This window comes from Hemitrygon akajei, chromosome 6 (genome assembly GCF_048418815.1).
Source record: "Hemitrygon akajei chromosome 6, sHemAka1.3, whole genome shotgun sequence".
In the NCBI taxonomy this organism is placed as follows: Eukaryota; Metazoa; Chordata; class Chondrichthyes; order Myliobatiformes; family Dasyatidae; genus Hemitrygon; species Hemitrygon akajei.
This window is the reverse complement of record NC_133129.1, coordinates 104,254,540-104,274,429: the sequence shown is the minus strand read 5'-3', so window position 1 is coordinate 104,274,429 and position 19,890 is coordinate 104,254,540. Positions and strand designations below refer to the sequence as shown.

General features: G+C 50.5%; 1 protein-coding gene across 1 annotated transcript in view; it reads left to right on the top strand.

Moving 5' to 3' along the window:
* dnah2 (dynein, axonemal, heavy chain 2) overlaps positions 1-19,890 on the top strand; it is a 497,351-nt gene that overhangs the window by 206,268 nt on the left and 271,193 nt on the right. Inside the window, exons 27-31 of the mRNA XM_073049044.1 lie at positions 1,074-1,230; positions 2,291-2,373; positions 8,991-9,171; positions 11,866-12,004; positions 13,464-13,681. Of these exons, the coding sequence (XP_072905145.1) occupies positions 1,074-1,230; positions 2,291-2,373; positions 8,991-9,171; positions 11,866-12,004; positions 13,464-13,681 (778 nt within the window). The remainder of the gene's footprint in view (positions 1-1,073; positions 1,231-2,290; positions 2,374-8,990; positions 9,172-11,865; positions 12,005-13,463; positions 13,682-19,890) is intronic.

Sequence of the window (19,890 nt, the reverse complement as noted above, 5' to 3'; positions counted from 1 at the left end):
TTCCTGTAGGTAGTGAGCAAATCTGCACACAATGGTTCAGATAAGGCCTCAACATCGTCCTATGCAATAGTGGGAGAGTCTCGAATGAGGAAACATGGTTACATGATAAATTCTTTAAAATGGAGGTACAAAGGGTGATGAATCTCTAGAATTTGTGCCCTAGAGTTGTGGATTCAAGATTGATGGAAATACTTAAGGTGGAGGGAGAATTTTTTGAGAGGTAATGGAACTGAAGGTTATAGGGGATCTGAGGTTCAAGAATCCTGGTGACTCACTCCTCCTATTCTGTTCTTGTATCAGGATTATTTTTTCTTCTCAGGAATGGATTTCTTGGTTTGGGTGGGGAGCTAGCATAGACTTGATGGACTCGTGCTGTAACAATTCTGTGATATTGTGTTCAGTACAGTTGTAACTGGTCATCCCACCACTTCACCTCTCACAATCTGTTCTGAGCATTTCATAATGAAAAAAATGAAAAGTTCAGATTTACTTATCACATGCACATTGAAAAGTGAAATATATCATATGCTTCTCTGTATCTAGCACCTATCACTATACATTCACAAAGGGTTTGTGGTCATTCTCTCCCCAAACAGGCCAGGCAGCACACATACCCTTCCATATACTTACCCCCAGGCCTTGGGTAACTCCACCAGCACAAACCACCTGGAGTGGCACCCCATTATCCTGCACATAGCTATACAACAAAATTGTGCTCCCAGGCATCTTCCCCCATACACACATCCCTTCTGACCCCACATACATGGGTACATTCCACAACACCCCTAACCCTAATTCATCATCCAACACCCTACACGCGCGCGCACACACACGCACACGCACGCACGCACGCACACACGCACGCGTACACACACACACACACACACTAATCCTAAGCATCTCCTCCCCTAATCGACCCACCTGTCATCCTAAGCATATCCATTAAATATCCATAACAGCCCACCATACCAAACACATACTTGGAGGCTTATGAAAGGATGACTCTCCTGTGTCATTGAAATCAGGTTAAAATGGTAATCGATTTTTGTTTCTACCCTGTTACTGGCTTCCAGGCACTGGAACAACATCAAGGACGACGTGCAGAAAGTGTTTGACCACACCAGTGATGACTTCACGCTGGAGCGTATCATCGATCTGGGCTTAGAGCAGTATGCAGATGTAATCAGCAGTATCTCGGCAGCAGCCAGCAAGGAGCTCTCCATTGAAATGGTAGGGACCGCATACCTCCACTTCACCCAGTTAGACTGCCAAACTGAAGTTAAATACAAGAAATTCTGAAAATGCTGTAAATCCAAAGCAACACACACGAAATGTTGGAGGAACTCAGAAGGTCAGACAGCATCTATGAAAGGGATAAATAGTTGACACCGGGCCAAGACCCTTCATCAGGACTTCATGAGGCTACACCCTGCCAGTTTGTACTCCCCCCACTCCTTATAACTCTTGTACTGACTTATGCTCCTATCCTTTTCTGTCCTGAAAAAGAAACATCAACTGCGTATTCCTCACCATAGACGTTGCCTGACCTGTTCCAGCACTTTGTGTGTCTGTGGTGCCTGTATCTCCAAGAAGCTCCCCTTAGTGTTCCCATATACCTTCTCCACTTCCTTTATTTGGTTCCACTCTCCTCCAACCTTTCCCATCAGATCTAACCACCTTGCAGCCCTTTGTCAGTCCTCCCATCACCTCACAGCCACTGTTGCTATTCCCACTCACCTATCCTCCATCTGTCTGTCAGCCCTCCTTGATCTACCCATCCCCCACCAACACTTGCTCCACCAATCCCCTTCACCATTTAGTACTGGCTGTCTCTCTTCTGCTGTTCGGTTCAATGAAGGGACTCGAACCAAAACATCGATTGTGCATTTCCTTCCACAGATGCTGCCTGACCTGCTGAGTTTGTCCTGCATCTTGTATGTTGATCTCTCAGATGGCAATGGTGATGGGGAAGGGAGAGGGTTGCTAATCACAGGACTTGGATGATTTGGTGTTAAACTCCATCAAAGTAAAACTTGTAAGTGGCAAGCCTAAAGGGGCTTTCACTCCTATCACACACTGTCCCTTGGTTGACAAACCTGATGAACAAAGACAGCATGCTACCTTCAATCAGGACTCTTGAGAGAGGAGAGTGTCAACTGGGCTACTGAAATAAAATGACTGGCAGCTGTACTCAGCACATAGACGTCCAGCAAGGCAGTAACAGCTGATTGTTACTGACAAACTCTAACCATGTATTAAAGTGATTCTCAGTGGTTGTGTCTCCCAACAGGCTCTGGAAGGAATAAAGAAAACCTGGGAAGTGACAACACTGGATCTTGTGCCTTACAAGGACAAAGGCCATTACAAGCTGAAGTAAGTGCAACTTGGAAAACTGTGAAGTCATTCACTTTGGAAGGTCCAATTTGAAGGCAGAAATCAGGGTTAATGGTAGGATTTATAGCAATATGGACCATAGATGGTGCTGCACATATTGGTTAAAAAGGCGTATGGTGTGTCGGCCTTCATTAATTGGGGATTGAGTTCAAGAGCTGCAAGGTAATGATGCAGCTCCGTAAAACCCTGGTCAGACCACACTTGGAGTACAGTATTGTGTTCCGTTCTGGTCACCTCATTATAAGAAGGATATGGAAGCATTAGAGAGCGTGCAGAGGAGGTTTACAAGAATGCTTACAAACAAGCTGGATGAACTCAGCAGGTCGGGCAGCATCCGTTGAAATGCGCAGTCAATGTTTCGGGCCGGGACCCTTCGTCAGGACTGAAGAAGGAGGGGGCAGAGGCCCTATAAAGAGGATGGGGAGAGGGGGAAGGTGCAGATGAAAAATCAATCAGAGGAAAGCTTGTTTGTACGTGTTGATTTGACCACAGCGTCTGCAGTGTACTTTGTGTTTACAAGAATGTTGCCTGGATTAGAGGATAGGTGGAGCGAGCTTGGGCTTGTCTCTCTCGAGCAAAGGAGGATGAGGTGACTCTATAGAAGTGTATAAGATAATGAGGCATAGATAGAGTGGAAAGCCAGTGACTTTTTTTCCAGGGTGGAAATGGCTCATATGAGGGGGCATTATTTTAAGGTAATTGGAGGAATGTATTGCAGGGATGTCAGAGATAATTTTTTTTTTACACAGGAAGTGGTGGGTGCATGGAATGTACTACCGGGGGTGGTGGTAGAGGCAAATACATGAGGGCTAGTTAAAAAACTCTTAGATAGACACATGGATAATCGAAAACTGAAGGACCATGTGGGAAGACAGAGTTAGATTGGTCTTAAAGTTGGTTAAAAAGTCGGCACGACATCATGGGTTGAAGGGCCTGTATTGTGCTGTAATTTTTTATGCTCTATGAATTTTGAAAACAACAATTGCTTTAATGTAGCAGTGAACTGTCCTCGGGTGCTTCCCTGGATCAATACCAAATAATGTGAACCGCATTGAAACTTTAATACAACAGACAAGTGTGAGGAGTTGCACTTTGGGAATCAAATGAAAGGAGAAAATATACAGATAATTGTAGGCCCCTTGATAGCACTGAGGTACAGGTGGTAGTCCATTATGCACTGGAATTGGCTACGCAAGTGGATAAGATGGTAAAGAAAGGTATGGGGCATACTTAGTAGGGCTTTTGAGTCTTATAGTAAGGCTGCAGCTACAGGTGTTCCCTGCTTTACGAAGGTTTGCTTTACGCCACTTCACTTTTACAAATGACCTACATTAGTAACATGTTTTCGCATTACAAAGAAAATTTTCGCTTTTATGAAAATTTTTCCCATATAAGTTAATGGTTCTTCGCTTGATGCCATTTCAGTTTAAGCAAGGTTTCATAGGGACGCTCTACCTTTGTAAAGGGGGGGGGAACACACCTGTATATAAAACTTAAGTCAGACCACGGCTAGAATATTGCCGTACTTCTGGCCGACCCATTAAAGGAAGGATGTGGAGAGGGTATTGCAGAGATTTACCAGGATGCTGCCTGGATTATAAAGGTATGAGCTTTAAGTAAAGGCTAGGCAAACTTGGGTTGTTCTCCCTGGAGCACTGGAGTCTGAGGGGAGACCTGATAGAGTTTTTTTTTTAATTATGAGGGGTGCAGATGGGGTAGATATTCAGAATCTTTTCCCCAGGATGAGTATACCAAAGACCTAATGCTTTAATGTCGGGGGGTGGGCGGTGGAATGGTGAATGTTAAAAGGTGATCTGAGGGGCAAGGTTTTTGTAATGTGTGGTAGGTGCCTGGAATGGGTTACCAGGAATAGTAGTGGAAGCAGGCAGTTTGGTGGAGTTGAAGAGGCTTTTAGACAGACATACAGAGGGTCAGGAGGAGGATATTTAGTATAAATTTACATTAAGATTGGCACAACATTGTGGGTACTGTTGTCCAGTGCTGTACTGTACTATGTAATAAAGAATGTTGGATGGTCACCAAATAACTTGACCACAGTAACAGGTTTTGAAAAATATCTTAAAGAAGGAGAGAGATGGGTTGACCTAAGGGAGTGGTTCCAGTGGCGAGAGGGTTGTTGTGGCCATTCCAGACCAGAGAGACTGGCCAGGCAACGTGCAAGGCACCTGGTTCCAGACTGCAGCATGCAGCTACTCAATAATACGTGCTTAACCAAGGCTAGTCTGTGTAACGTGCCTGTGGGCAGATTTGTCCACACATCATGTATGGCCAATGGTAGTGTGTGTTTGCAGAGATAATGGATCAATTGACTGAAAATTTTCAAAGTTTACTAAACTCCAGGAAGGTGCCAGAAGATCAGAAAACAGCCAGTGTCTTGTTCCATAAATGTGAAAGGCAGATGGGAGGGATCTACGTGTCAGGTAGTTTAACAGCTATTCTTGACAAGATGCCTGTATCAATAATTAAAAAGAAAATAGCTAACCATTTAGGTGAACATAATTAAACCCAGTCAACATGGTTTTATGGAAGGTGAATTATGTTTCACAAATTTGCTCGATTTTGGTTTTATCTGAGGATGTAACAGGGAGAGCTAATAGAGGGGAACCGTAGATGTGATGCATCTAGATTTCAAAAAGGCATTTGACATGGTGCCACACAAGAGGCTGATACATATATCAAAAGCACATGGTTTTGGTCAAGGGCAGATCGTACCTTACGAGCCTGATTGAATTTTTTGAGGATGTGACTAAACACATTGATGAAGGAAGGGCAGTAGATGTAGTGTATGTGGATTTCAGCAAGGCATTTGATAAGGTACCCCGTGCAAAGCTTATTGAGAAAGTAAGGAGGCATGGGATCCAAGGGGACATTGCTTTGTGGATCCAGAACTGGCTTGTCCACAGAAGGCAAAGAGTGGTTGTAGATGGGTCATATTCTGCATGGAGGCCAATGACCAGTGGAGTGCCTCAGGGATATGTTCTGGGACCCCTACTCTTTGTGATTTTTATAAATGACCTGGATGAGGAAGTGGAGGGATGGGTTAATAAGTTTGCTGATGACACAAAGGTCGAAGGTGTTGTGGATAGTGTGGAGGGCCGTCAGAGGATACAGCGGGACATTGATAGGATGTGGCAGATGGAGTTCAACCCAGATAAGTGGTAAGTGGTTCATTTTGGTAGGTCAAATATCATGGCAGAATATAGTATTAATGGTAAGACTCTTGGTAGTGTGGAGGATCAGAGAGATCTTGGGGTCCGAGTCCATAGGAAGCTCAAAGCAGCTGCGCAGCTTGACTCTGTAGTTAAGAAGGCGTATGGTGTATTGGCCGTCATCAACTTTGGAATTGAATTTAGGGCTAAGAGGTAATGTTGCAGCTATATAGGACCCTGGTCAGACCCCACTTGGAGTACTGTGCTCAGTTCTGGTCGCCTCACTACAGGAAGGATGTGGAAGCCATAGAAAGGGTGCAGAGGAGATTTACAAGGATGTTGCCTGGATTGGTGAGCATGCCTTATGAGAATAGGTTGAGTGAACTTGGCCTTTTCTCCTTGGAGTGATGGAGGATGAGAGGTCACCTGATAGAGGTGTCTAAGATGATGAGAGGCATTGATCGTGTGGATAATCAGAGGCTTTTTCCCAAGGCTGAAATGGTTGCAACAAGAGGACACAGGTTTAAGGTGCTTTGGAGCAGGTACAGAGGAGATGTCAGGGGTAAGTTTTTTTTACTCAGAATGGTGAGTGCGTGGAATGGGCTGCTGGCAACGGTGGTGGAGGCGGATACGATAGGGTATTTTAAGAGACATTTGGATAAGTACATGGAGCATAGAGAAATAGAGGGCAATGGGTAAGCCTAATAATTTCTAAGGTAGGGACATGTACAGTACATCTTTCTGGGCTGAAAAGCCTATATTGTGCTGTAGGTTTTCTTTGTTTCTATGTTTCTATGGTTAGAATGAACTAAAAACAAAGTTGGAATAAATGGTTCCTTTCCAGACTGGAAGGAAGTCCCAGAGATCAGTTATTGGATCATAATTGTTCATTTTCTGTGTTAATGACCTGGAGTAAGAAACAGTGTGTAAGGATTCCATATTTGCCAATAATGTGAAAGTCATGTTGTGATAAGGATACTGTAACCCTGCAATAGGATATGGACAAATTGATTGAATGGAGTTTAATGTGGGCTGCTGGCAGGTCATTTACTTTGATAAGAGAAATAATAGGCAGATGCCTATCTAAGTAGAGAGAGAGACTGAATGTGACTGAAGTTCTGGGATTCTAGGTGTTCTAGTATGTGAACCATAAAACTTAAAAGGCAGGTCTAACGAATAGTTAAAACAAAGGGCATTTTGGTATCTTTGCTACAAAGAGGTTGGAGTTTAGAAATAGGGTAGTTTAGTTCCAGTTGTACATGGTGTTGGTGAGGCCTCACTTGCAATACTGGGCAGTTTTGGTCCCTATACCTATGGTAACCTATGGCAAAAGCTATGGTAACAGTCAAGCAGTCCAAAGGAGATCCACCTGAGAAGTTTGCACTCTCAAGAGAGGCTGAATAATTTGGGTCTGTATCCTTGCTGTTCAGAATTATAAAGGGTGAGCTTATGCAATTATATTAGATCCTAAGGGGGCTTCTTGGGATGTTTTCGCTAGTGAGAGAGTCTCACACAATGCAATGGAACAACAGGATAAGAGGCTAGTCTTTTAAAATTGAGGTACATAGAAAAGTCCTCACAGAAGGTGGTGAATCTCTGGAAAGCTCTGCTGTGGTGGATGGTGGGAGCTGAATTATCAAAAGTATTTAAAGTCAGGATGGATAAATGTTCAAGAGATGGAGGCATAGAGGGGCATGAAAAATGGCATAGAGGAGGAGTTGAGTTCAGTTCACCATTATCATATGAAATGGTGCAGCAGGCTTGAGGGACCGAGTGGTCTACTCCTGCTCCTGTTTTCTTGTGTAGCCAAACATTGCAGACAGCACACCAGTTGTCTATGAGCAGAGCCTTGGCAGTTAATGGAAAGATTTGCTTTACTTATCACACGAACATTGAAATCATTGTGATATATGGTGTCAAATCAAACTCTGATGAAAGGCAAAACACAAGGAAATCTGCAGATGCTGGAAATTCAAGCAACACACACAAAATGCTGGTGCAACGCAGCAGATCAGGCAGCATCTATAGGGAGAAGCACTGTCAATGTTTCAGGCCGAGACCCTTCATCAGGAGTAACTGAAAGAAAAGATAGTAAGAGATGGGAGGGGGAGGGGGAAATCCAAAATGATAGCAGAAGACAGGAGGGGGAGGAGCTGGACAGGTGATTGGCAAAAGGGATACACAGCTGGAGAAGGGAAAGGATCATGGGATGGGAGGCCTCGGGAGAAAGAAAGTGGGAGGGGAGCACCAGAGAGAGATGGAGCGCAGGCATGGAGTGAATATGAGAGGGGCAGAGAGAGGAAAATAAGAGAGAGAAAAAAAGGAGGGGAGAATAAATAAGGGATGGGGTAAGAAGGGGAGGAGGGGCATTAACGGAAGTTAGAGAAATCAATGTTCATGCCATCAGGTTGGAGGCTACCCAGACGGAATAGAAGGTGTTGTTCTTCCAACCTGAATGTGGATTCATCTTGACAGTAGAGGAGGCCATGGATAGACATTTCAGAATGGGAATGGGACGTGGAATTAAAATGTGTGGCCACTGGGAGATCCTGCTTTTTCTGGCGGACCGAGCGTAGGTGTTCAGTGAAACAGCCTCCCAGTCTGTGTCGGGAGATGAAAGGTCTCGGCCAAAACATTGACTATACGCTTTTTGATAGATGCTGCCTTGCCTGCTGAGTTCTTCCAGAATTTTGTGTGTATTGTCAGCAAGGATTGTGCAGGGGGCAGCCTGCAAGTGTCTCCATGTTTCTGGCACTAACAAAGCATGCCCACAACTCACCAACCCTAACTCGTACATCTTTGGAATGTGGGAGGAACCCAAAGCAAACAGCATGGTATGGGAAGAACATGCAAACTCCTTATAGGCAGTGACAGGAGTTGAAACTTGATTAACCAACTGGTGCTGTTAACAGTTGTGTTAATTATTATGCTACTGTGCTGTCCAGAGGAGGTGCTGTTGATATTGTGGATATCGCTGTGCTGAGTAACATTGTGACTTGCCCCTGTGAACATTCTCTCATTCATTCTCTCTCCCCCTCTCTCTCCCCCTCTCTCTCTCTCTCTCTCTCCCCCTCCCTCTCTCTCTCCCCCTCCCTCTCTCTCTCCCCCCTCCCTCTCTCTCCCCCCTCCCTCTCTCTCTCCCCCCTCCCTCTCTCTCTCCCCCCTCCCTCTCTCTCCCCCTCCCTCTCTCTCTCCCCCTCCCTCTCTCTCTCCCCCCTCCCTCTCTCTCTCCCCCCTCCCTCTCTCTCTTCCTCTCCCCTCTCCCCCTCTCTCTCTTTCCCTCTCCCCCCCTCTCTCTCTCTTTCCCTCTCCCTCTCTCTCTCTCTCCCCCCTCCCCTTATGTAATCCCTGAAAACCTGTCTGAGACTGCACCATGAACGTGAAGCATTGTTGCATTGTGACTCACTTGTATTTATCTGTGCACAGAGGAACTGATGACATCTTCCAGACATTGGAGGAAAACCAGCTCACGTTGTCAACCATGAAGTCTTCTCCCTACTTAAAGGCGTTTGACAAGCAGGTGGATTACTGGGAGCGCTGTCTCTCTCTCATTCTGGAGGTGGTAGAAATGATCCTAATTGTGCAGAGGCAGTGGTTGTACCTGGAGGTAAATTGGACTAATGGGGGCAGGTGCTCCTATCACCACTACAATCTCACACTATTACATGTGGCAAAGCCTTTGCATCCTGTAAAGTACTTCATACAGTCACTGTTGTAATGAAGGGAACATAGAAGCTGCTCCAAACGGGAAGCTGACATTGACCAAATAATCCATAGGTACTGTTGGTGGAGGACAGTGGATCTCCTGCACTCCTCCTGAAATGGTGGGGTCGAGAGTATCCTGACTTGTTTGTACCATGGCCTGGTATGGAAGCATCAAGGCAATGGATGCAGAAAGTGGTGGGTATAGCCCAGTCCATTACCTGAAAAGCCCTGCTTGCCACTGAGCGTATTTACAAGGAAGCAACATCCATCAAAGAGCCCAGCATTTAGGTCGTGTTCTCTTTATGCAGCTGCCATTGGGAAGGAGGTATAGGAGCCTTCAGTCCCAACCAGCAGGTTAGGGAACAGTTGTTACCCTACAACCATCAGGCTCCTGAACCAGCATGGATAACTTCACTCACCTCGAGTCTGAACTGATTCCACAACCTACAAACTCACTTTCAAGGACTCTGCAGCTCATGTTCTTGGTATCTATCTATCTATCTATCTAATTTGTCTTTTTTGCATATTAGTTGTCTGTCAGTCTTCATGTACTTTTTCACAAATTCTATTGACTTTCTTTATTTTCCTCTAAATGCTTGTATGAAAATGACTCTCAAGTTAGTATAAGGTGACATGTACATACTTTGACAATAATTTTGGAGATATGAGAGATTAAAGATGGTGGAAGCTGAAGCAGTGCACAATCTGCTGGAGGAACTCAGTGGGTTGAGCTGCATCTGTATAGGTAAAGGACTGATGCAGGGCTTCAACCCAAGACATTGACAGTCCCTTTCCTCTTGCAGATACTGCTCAACCCCTCTGAGTTCCTCTAGCAGATTGTGTATTGCTTTGGGTTCTTTTGTATTCACCTAAAAGACGATTGGAAATGGTTTAGTAACTAGCCTACCAGATGGTGGGGTTAAATTTTACATTGCTCAAAATGAGGAAATGGAAGTCTGTTTTCAGGAGCCTGCAAGGTGTGAGTTTAAGCTGCTGGAGAGCCCTGCACCAAAATTCTTTGGCCCAAACAGCAAGTTGGAACTCGAGTTCCATGTGTAACATCAACGGACTCACTCATGCCTGCATTGGAAAGCCGTACACTTTGGACACAGAGCAGCTTTAGGTCTCCCTCTGCTGGACTTGAGGGACTCTGCTATGGAGACAGGCTCATCAGGTTTCGTCTCAACTCATTGGAGTGTAGGAGAATGAGAGGTGATCTTATAGAGGGGTACAGAGCAACATACACAATGCTGGAGGAACTTGTCAGGTCAGGCAACATCTATGGAGGGAAATAAACAGTTGAATAATCACCTCCCAGCTTCTCACTTCATCCCCCCTCCCTCTTCCACCCATCTGTACCCTCACCTGTACTCCTCGCCAGTCCCCTTTCCCACCACCTTATCCTAGTTTCTGCTCCTTTATCAGTCCTGTTGAAAGGCCTTGGCCCAAAATGTTGATTGCTTACTCCCCTCCATAGAGTCTGCCTGACCTGCTGAGTTCCTCCAGAATTTTGTGTGTGCTGCTCAAGATTTCCAATATCTGCAGGATCTCTTGTTGTTATGATGGGTGCAGCTAGAGTGAGTGCTTTCCCCAGAGGTGTGGAATCAAGAACCAGAGGGCGTAGGTTTAAGGTGAGAGGGAAGAGACTTAAAGGCAATTTCTTCACCTAGAGTGTGGTCAGTATTTGGAACGAGCTGAGGCAGGCACATAAACCACACTAAAAAGATACTTGAACAGGTACATGGAAAAGAATGGTTTAGACGGATGTGGTCCAAACATGGGAATATGGGGACATTGGTTGGCATGCATTGTTTGGGCCAAAGGTATGTTTCTGTGCTGTATGGCTCTAGGACTAGGATTGCAATGGGTGAATCAGTATCCTGTAAGGATAACACCTACAAAATGCTGGAGGTACTCAGCAGGTCAGGCAGCATCTATGGAAGGAAATGAAAGGCTGAGACTCTTCATCAGGACTGGAAAGGAAAGGGGAAGAAGCCAGAATAGGGAGGTGGTGGGGGGGGGGGGGGGCGGGTGGAGGAGTACCGGCTGGCAGGTGAGAGGTGAGACCAGGTGATGGGGAAGATGGTGATGGGCAGAGTGATGAAGTAAGAAGTTGGGAAATGGTAGGTGGATGTGGTAAAGGCCTGAAGAAGATAATCTGATTGGAGAGGAGAGTGGACCATGGGAGAAAGGGAAATAGGAAAATGATGGGCAGTTGAGGAGAAGTGGTAAGAGTGGAACCAGCATGGCGAATAGAAAAAGAGAGAAGGGGAGGGGAGAAATTACTGGAAGTAGAGAGTTCAGTGTTCATACTATCAGATTGGAGGCTACCCAGTATGGCTGTGAGCCGTTGATCCTCCAGTTTGACAGTAGTCTCATCATGGCAGTAGAGGAGGCCATGGGCTGACGCAGGGTTACTCAGCAGTAAGCAGTTCAGATTGTGAAGTACCTGACTTTGCTTTCTACTCTCTGCTCAGTGAGCTTGGGTGTTTAGTGACTTCAACGCTAAACCTCAGTGGAGAAAGGCTGGGAGGGCAGTGCTCACTACAAGGCATTAATCATACCTAACTATCTCCTGGCGGCTTTGTCACTACAGAATATTTTTCTTGGTGAGGACATCCGTAAACAACTCCCTCAGGAGTCAGCGGAGTTTGACAGCATCAATGAACAGTGGAAAGTGATCATGTACCGTCTGGTCCATGAGCCCAATGCGCTGAAAGGAACCCATTACCCAGGTATGTTCAAAGGTCCAATTTAATGTTAGAGAAATGTGTACAATATACATCCTCTAAATGCTGTTTCTTCGCAAACATCCACGAAAACAGAGGAGTGCCCCAAAGAATGAATGACAGTAAAATGTAAGAACCCCAACGTCCCCCCCAGCTCCCCTCCCTCCTGTGTGTAATCGACAGCAAGCAACAATCCCCCCCCCCCCCCCACCACCGGCAAAAAAAAGCATCAGCACCCGCTACCGAGCACTCAGACATGAGCAAAGACACAGACTTGCAATTACCCCAAAGACTTCGCTTTTCACCCGGTATACGACATACCACAGGCTCTCTCTTCCACCTAATAGGGGAGAAAGAGCTGTCTCCATTTTCCCAGCGAATGGGGAGACATAACAAACAACTCGCTGGTTTATGATGTTAGAAGTCCGTTACATCGCTTTTCTCGAACTCTGTGCCTGAAGTTTGCAAAAATCCCGGGTCTTCGGGCCCACAGCAGTAGATTTTCCGACTCCCCCGATGACACACGAGTCTCCGGCCATGACACCAACCCTCAATCTGCCTGTCTCCAGAGCCCTGAGATCTTAGACTTCTAAATTTGAGCTGGACTCTCAGGCCCAACCCTTGTGGTGCCAAACAATGGCCGGTCCTGAAACCCCGAGAATGGGCCCCATTCCCGCAAAGACCCAAAGTCTGTAACTCCAGTGTTCACTTCTGCGTGCCCCATCACATATAGAGAGGGAACCTTCCAAAATAATCTAAGGTCACAGACTGGATCTGTGTTCTCTTGAGTGTCAATGGGATGGGAGTGGGGGGGAGGTGGTTGGGGAAGGTTGGGACAGAGAATCAAAACTGAAGAAGATTAAAGGATATGGTTGAGGTGGAAGACAGTCACCCCTGGCTGGGGGACTCCAGAGCAAAGGGGAAGAATTTGAACTCTTGGGTGATATTTTGAGTTCTTTCCCCCAAACATCTGTTGAAATCAAGTTTCAACTGAAAATTTAAAGTAGACATTGGAAGGCTTTTGCTGATTGGGGGGGGGGGGGAGAGGGGAGGTGTTGAAGATATTGGAACCAAGACATGAAAATGGAGTCAAAATCCGTCACCATCCAGATGCAAAGGGTGAGAGATGTGAGAGACTGATGCTCTCTCTTGTTCTTCACTGTGTTCAGAGGTCACTATGTCTGTCAGGCCTGTTTTGATAGTATTGTACCAGCTTATTAGCCTGCCATTTGTTGTTGCCATATGCCAGAACCCTGGTCTGCAGCCAGCAGGATTCAGGATAAGAGTTTAGGCGACTGAACAGAAATGAAGGGGAAGGCTGGGTGGAAATGATACTGTGGTGGTGACCAGTGACTAGTTGCATGGCCTATTGGGCCCTGTCCATTTCCTTACTGCTTGCCATCTGCCCTGGTTCTGTTGGGATATCAGAATGGTGTAAGGACACTGCTGCTGTGCAATGTTGCAGGTCTCCTGGATGCCTTGAATGGAATGAATGGGAAGCTGGAAGAGATTGAGAAGTCCCTGGACATGTACCTGGAAACCAAGCGACAGATCTTCCCTCGCTTCTACTTCCTGTCCAATGATGACCTGCTGGAGATACTAGGGCAGTCGCGCAATCCTCCAGCAGTGCAACCCCACATGAAGAAATGCTTTGACAACATCAAGACTCTCAAAATGCAGAAGGTAGCATTACCTGGGGCCGTGACAGTTTCAATGCCAACATCGGGATGGTATTGGGAGGTTTTCCCACCACTTCACAGACAAAACAAGGCCGTCCCATTGGCTGATAGTCAGGCAGCCGGATTCAGACCAATATTTGAACACTGAAAATTAATCCCATACCCCATCCTCTCCCCACCCACTGACTATTCACTCCCATCCCTGTTCTGTCCCCACTCACTGACTATTCACCCAAGACCCCTCCCGCTCCCCACCCACAGATCATTCACCCCAGGCCCTACCCTGTTCCTACCCACTCAACATTCAACCCAGACCTACACCTGTTCCCACCCACTGACCATTCACCCCAGATCTAAACCTATCACCACCCACTGACCATTCACCCCAGACTCCACCCTGTCCCCACCAACTGAACATTCACCCCAAACCCCGTCCTGTCCCCACCTACTGACCATTCACCCCAGACTCCACCCTGTCCCCGTCCACTGACCATTCACCCCAGACTCCACCCTGTCCCCACCAACTGAACATTCACCCCAGACTCCACCCTGTCCACATCTACTGACCATTCACCCCAGACTCCAGCCTGTCCCCACCCACTGACCATTCACCCCAATCCCTGTCCTGTCCCCACCTACTGACCATTCACCCCAGACTCCACCCTGTCCCAGTCCACTGACCATTCACCCCAGACTCCACCCTGTCCCCACCTACTGACCATTCACCCCAATCCCTGTCCTGTCCCCACCTACTGACCATTCACCCCAGACTCCACCCTGTCCCCACCTACTGACCATTCACCCCAATCCCTGTCCTGTCCCCACCTACTGACCATTCACCCCAGACTCCACCCTGTCCCCACCTACTGACCATTCACCCCAATCCCTGTCCTGTCCCCACCTACTGACCATTCACCCCAGACTCCTCCCTGTCCCCACCCACTGACCATTCACCCCAATCCCCGTCCTGTCCCGACCTCCTGACCATTCACCCCAATCCCCGTCCTGTCCCCACCTACTGAGCATTCACCCCAAACCCCGTCCTGTCCCCACCTACTGACCATTCACCCCAGACTCCACCCTGTCCCTACCCACTGACCATTCACCCCAAACTCCACCCTGTCCCCATCCACTGACCATTCACCCCAGACTCCACCCTGTCCCCATCCACTGACCACTCACCCCAGACTCCAGCCTGTCCCCGTCCACTGACCATTCACCACAGACTCCACCCTGTCCCCACCCACTGACCATTCACCCCAGACTCCAGCCTGTCCCCACCAACTGACAATTCACCCCAGACTCCAGCCTGTCCCCGTCCACTGACCATTCACCCCAGACACCATCCTGTCCCCGTCCACTGACCATTCACCACAACTCCACCCTGTCCCCACCCACTGACCATTCACCCCAATCCCCGTCCTGTCCCCACCCACTGACCATTCACCCCAGACTCCACCCTGTCCCCGTCCAACTGACCATTCACCCCAGACTCCACCCTGTCTCCACCCACTGACCATTCACCCCAACTCCAACCTGTCCCCACCCACTGACCATTCACCCCAGACTCCACCCTGTCCCCACCTACTGACCATTCACCCCTAACCCCGACCTGCCCCACCCACTGACCATTCACCCCAGACTCCACCCTGTCCCCACCTACTAACCATTCACCCCAGACTCCACCCTGTCCCCGTCCAACTGACCATTCACCCCAGACTCCACCCTGTCCCCACCTACTGACCATTCACCCCAGACTCCACCCTGTCCCCACCCACTGACCATTCACCCCAGACTCCACCCTGTCCCCACCCACTGACCATTCACCCCAGACTCCTGCCAGTCCTCACCTACTGACCATTCACCCTAAACTCCACCCTGTCCCCACCCACTGACCATTCACCCGAACTCCACCCAGTCCCCACCCACTGACCATTCACCCCAGACTCCACCCTGTCCCCGTCCACTGACCATTCACCCCAATCCCCATCCTGTCCCCACCCACTGACCATTCACCCCAGACTCCAGCCTGTCCCCGTCCACTGACCATTCACCCCAGACTCCAGCCTGTCCCCACCCACTGACCATTCACCGCAGACTCCACCCTGTCCCCACCCACTGACCATTCACCCCAGACTCCACCCTTTCCCCACCCACTGACCATTCACCCCAGACTCCAGCCTGTCCCCGTCCACTGACCATTCACCCCAGACTCCAGCCTATCCCCACCCACTGACCATTCACCGCAGACTCCACCCTGTCCCCACCCACTGACCATTCACCCCAGACTCCATCCTGTCCCCATCCACTGACCATTCACCCCAGACTCCACCCTGTCCCCACCCACTGACCATTCACCCCAGACTCCAGCCTGTCCCCGTCCACTGACCATTCACCCCAGACTCCACCCTGTCCCCACCCACTGACCTTTCACCCCAGACTCCACCCTGTCCCCACCCACTGACCATTCACCCCAGACTCCAGCCTGTCCCCGTCCACTGACCATTCACCCCAGACTCCACCCTGACCCCGTCCACTGACCATTCACCCCAGACTCCACCCTGTTCCCACCTACTGACCATTCAACCCAATCCCCGTCCTGTCCCCACCTTCTGAGCATTCACCCCAAAACCCGTCCTGTCCCCACCTACTGACAATTCACCCCAGACTCCACCCTGTCCCCTTCCACTGACCATTCACCCCAGACTCCACCCTGTCCCCACCCACTGTCCATTCGCCCCAGACTCCAGCCTGTCCCCGTCCACTGACCATTCACCCCAATCCCCGTCCTGTCCCCGTCCACTGACCATTCACCCCAGACTCCAGACTGTCCCCACCCACTGACCATTCACCCCAGACTCCAGCCTGTCCCCACCCACTGACCATTCACCCCAGACTCCACCCTGTCCACACCCACTGACCATTCACCCCAGACTCCAGCCTGTCCCCGTCCACTGACCATTCACCGCAGACTCCACCCTGTCCCCACCCACTGACCATTCACCCCAGACTCCTCCCTGTCCCCACCCACTGACCATTCACCCCAGACTCCAGCCTGTCCCCGTCCACTGACCATTCACCCCAGACTCCAGCCTGTCCCCGTCCACTGACCATTCACCCCAATCCTCGACCTGTCCCCACCCACTGACCATTCACCCTAAACCTAGGCCAATCTCCACCCACTGACCATTGACCCCAGACTCCACCCTTTCCCCGTCCACTGACCATTCACCCCAGACTCCAGCCTGTCCCTGTCCACTGACCATTCACCCCAGACTCCACCCTGTCCCCACCCACTGACCATTCACCCCAGACTCCAGCCTGTCCCCGTCCACTGACCATTCACCCCAGACTCCAGCCTGTCCCCGTCCACTGACTATTCACCCCAATCCTCGTCCTGTCCCCACCAACTGACCATTCACCCCAGACTCCAGCCTGTCCCCGTCCACTGTCCATTCACCCCAGACTCCACCCTGTCCCTACCCACTGACCATTCACCCCAATCCCCGTCCTGTCCCGACCTCCTGACCATTCACCCCAATCCCCGTCCTGTCCCCACCTACTGAGCATTCACCCCAAACCCCGTCCTGTCCCCACCTACTGACCATTCACCCCAGACTCCACCCTGTCCCTACCCACTGACCATTCACCCCAAACTCCACCCTGTCCCCATCCACTGACCACTCACCCCAGACTCCAGCCTGTCCCCGTCCACTGACCATTCACCACAGACTCCACCCTGTCCCCACCCACTGACCATTCACCCCAGACTCCAGCCTGTCCCCACCAACTGACAATTCACCCCAGACTCCAGCCTGTCCCCGTCCACTGACCATTCACCCCAGACACCATCCTGTCCCCGTCCACTGACCATTCACCACAACTCCACCCTGTCCCCACCCACTGACCATTCACCCCAATCCCCGTCCTGTCCCCACCCACTGACCATTCACCCCAGACTCCACCCTGTCCCCGTCCAACTGACCATTCACCCCAGACTCCACCCTGTCTCCACCCACTGACCATTCACACCAACTCCAACCTGTCCCCACCCACTGACCATTCACCCCAGACTCCACCCTGTCCCCACATACTGACCATTCACCCCTAACCCCGACCTGCCCCACCCACTGACCATTCACCCCAGACTCCACCCTGTCCCCACCTACTAACCATTCACCCCAGACTCCACCCTGTCCCCGTCCAACTGACCATTCACCCCAGACTCCACCCTGTCCCCACCTACTGACCATTCACCCCAGACTCCACCCTGTCCCCACCCACTGACCATTCACCCCAGACTCCACCCTGTCCCCACCCACTGACCATTCACCCCAGACTCCTGCCAGTCCTCACCTACTGACCATTCACCCTAAACTCCACCCTGTCCCCACCCACTGACCATTCACCCGAACTCCACCCAGTCCCCACCCACTGACCATTCACCCCAGACTCCACCCTGTCCCCGTCCACTGACCATTCACCCCAATCCCCATCCTGTCCCCACCCACTGACCATTCACCCCAGACTCCAGCCTGTCCCCGTCCACTGACCATTCACCCCAGACTCCAGCCTGTCCCCACCCACTGACCATTCACCGCAGACTCCACCCTGTCCCCACCCACTGACCATTCACCCCAGACTCCACCCTTTCCCCACCCACTGACCATTCACCCCAGACTCCAGCCTGTCCCCGTCCACTGACCATTCACCCCAGACTCCAGCCTATCCCCACCCACTGACCATTCACCGCAGACTCCACCCTGTCCCCACCCACTGACCATTCACCCCAGACTCCATCCTGTCCCCATCCACTGACCATTCACCCCAGACTCCACCCTGTCCCCACCCACTGACCATTCACCCCAGACTCCAGCCTGTCCCCGTCCACTGACCATTCACCCCAGACTCCACCCTGTCCCCACCCACTGACCTTTCACCCCAGACTCCACCCTGTCCCCACCCACTGACCATTCACCCCAGACTCCAGCCTGTCCCCGTCCACTGACCATTCACCCCAGACTCCACCCTGTCCCCGTCCACTGACCATTCACCCCAGACTCCACCCTGTTCCCACCTACTGACCATTCACCCCAATCCCCGTCCTGTCCCCACCTTCTGAGCATTCATCCCAAAACCCGTCCTGTCCCCACCTACTGACAATTCACCCCAGACTCCACCCTGTCCCCTTCCACTGACCATTCACCCCAGACTCCACCCTGTCCCCACCCACTGTCCATTCGCCCCAGACTCCAGCCTGTCCCCGTCCACTGACCATTCACCCCAATCCCCGTCCTGTCCCCGTCCACTGACCATTCACCCCAGACTCCAGACTGTCCCCACCCACTGACCATTCACCCCAGACTCCAGCCTGTCCCCACCCACTGACCATTCACCCCAGACTCCACCCTGTCCACACCCACTGACCATTCACCCCAGACTCCAGCCTGTCCCCGTCCACTGACCATTCACCGCAGACTCCACCCTGTCCCCACCCACTGACCATTCACCCCAGACTCCTCCCTGTCCCCACCCACTGACCATTCACCCCAGACTCCAGCCTGTCCCCGTCCACTGACCATTCACCCCAGACTCCAGCCTGTCCCCGTCCACTGACCATTCACCCCAATCCTCGACCTGTCCCCACCCACTGACCATTCACCCTAAACCTAGGCCAATCTCCACCCACTGACCATTGACCCCAGACTCCACCCTTTCCCCGTCCACTGACCATTCACCCCAGACTCCAGCCTGTCCCCGTCCACTGACCATTCACCCCAGACTCCACCCTGTCCCCACCCACTGACCATTCACCCCAGACTCCAGCCTGTCCCCGTCCACTGACCATTCACCCCAGACTCCAGCCTGTCCCCGTCCACTGACTATTCACCCCAATCCTCGTCCTGTCCCCACCAACTGACCATTCACCCCAGACTCCAGCCTGTCCCCGTCCACTGTCCATTCACCCCAGACTCCACCCTGTCCCTACCCACTGACCATTCACCCCAATCCCCGTCCTGTCCCGACCTCCTGACCATTCACCCCAATCCCCGTCCTGTCCCCACCTACTGAGCATTCACCCCAAACCCCGTCCTGTCCCCACCTACTGACCATTCACCCCAGACTCCACCCTGTCCCTACCCACTGACCATTCACCCCAAACTCCACCCTGTCCCCATCCACTGACCATTCACCCCAGACTCCACCCTGTCC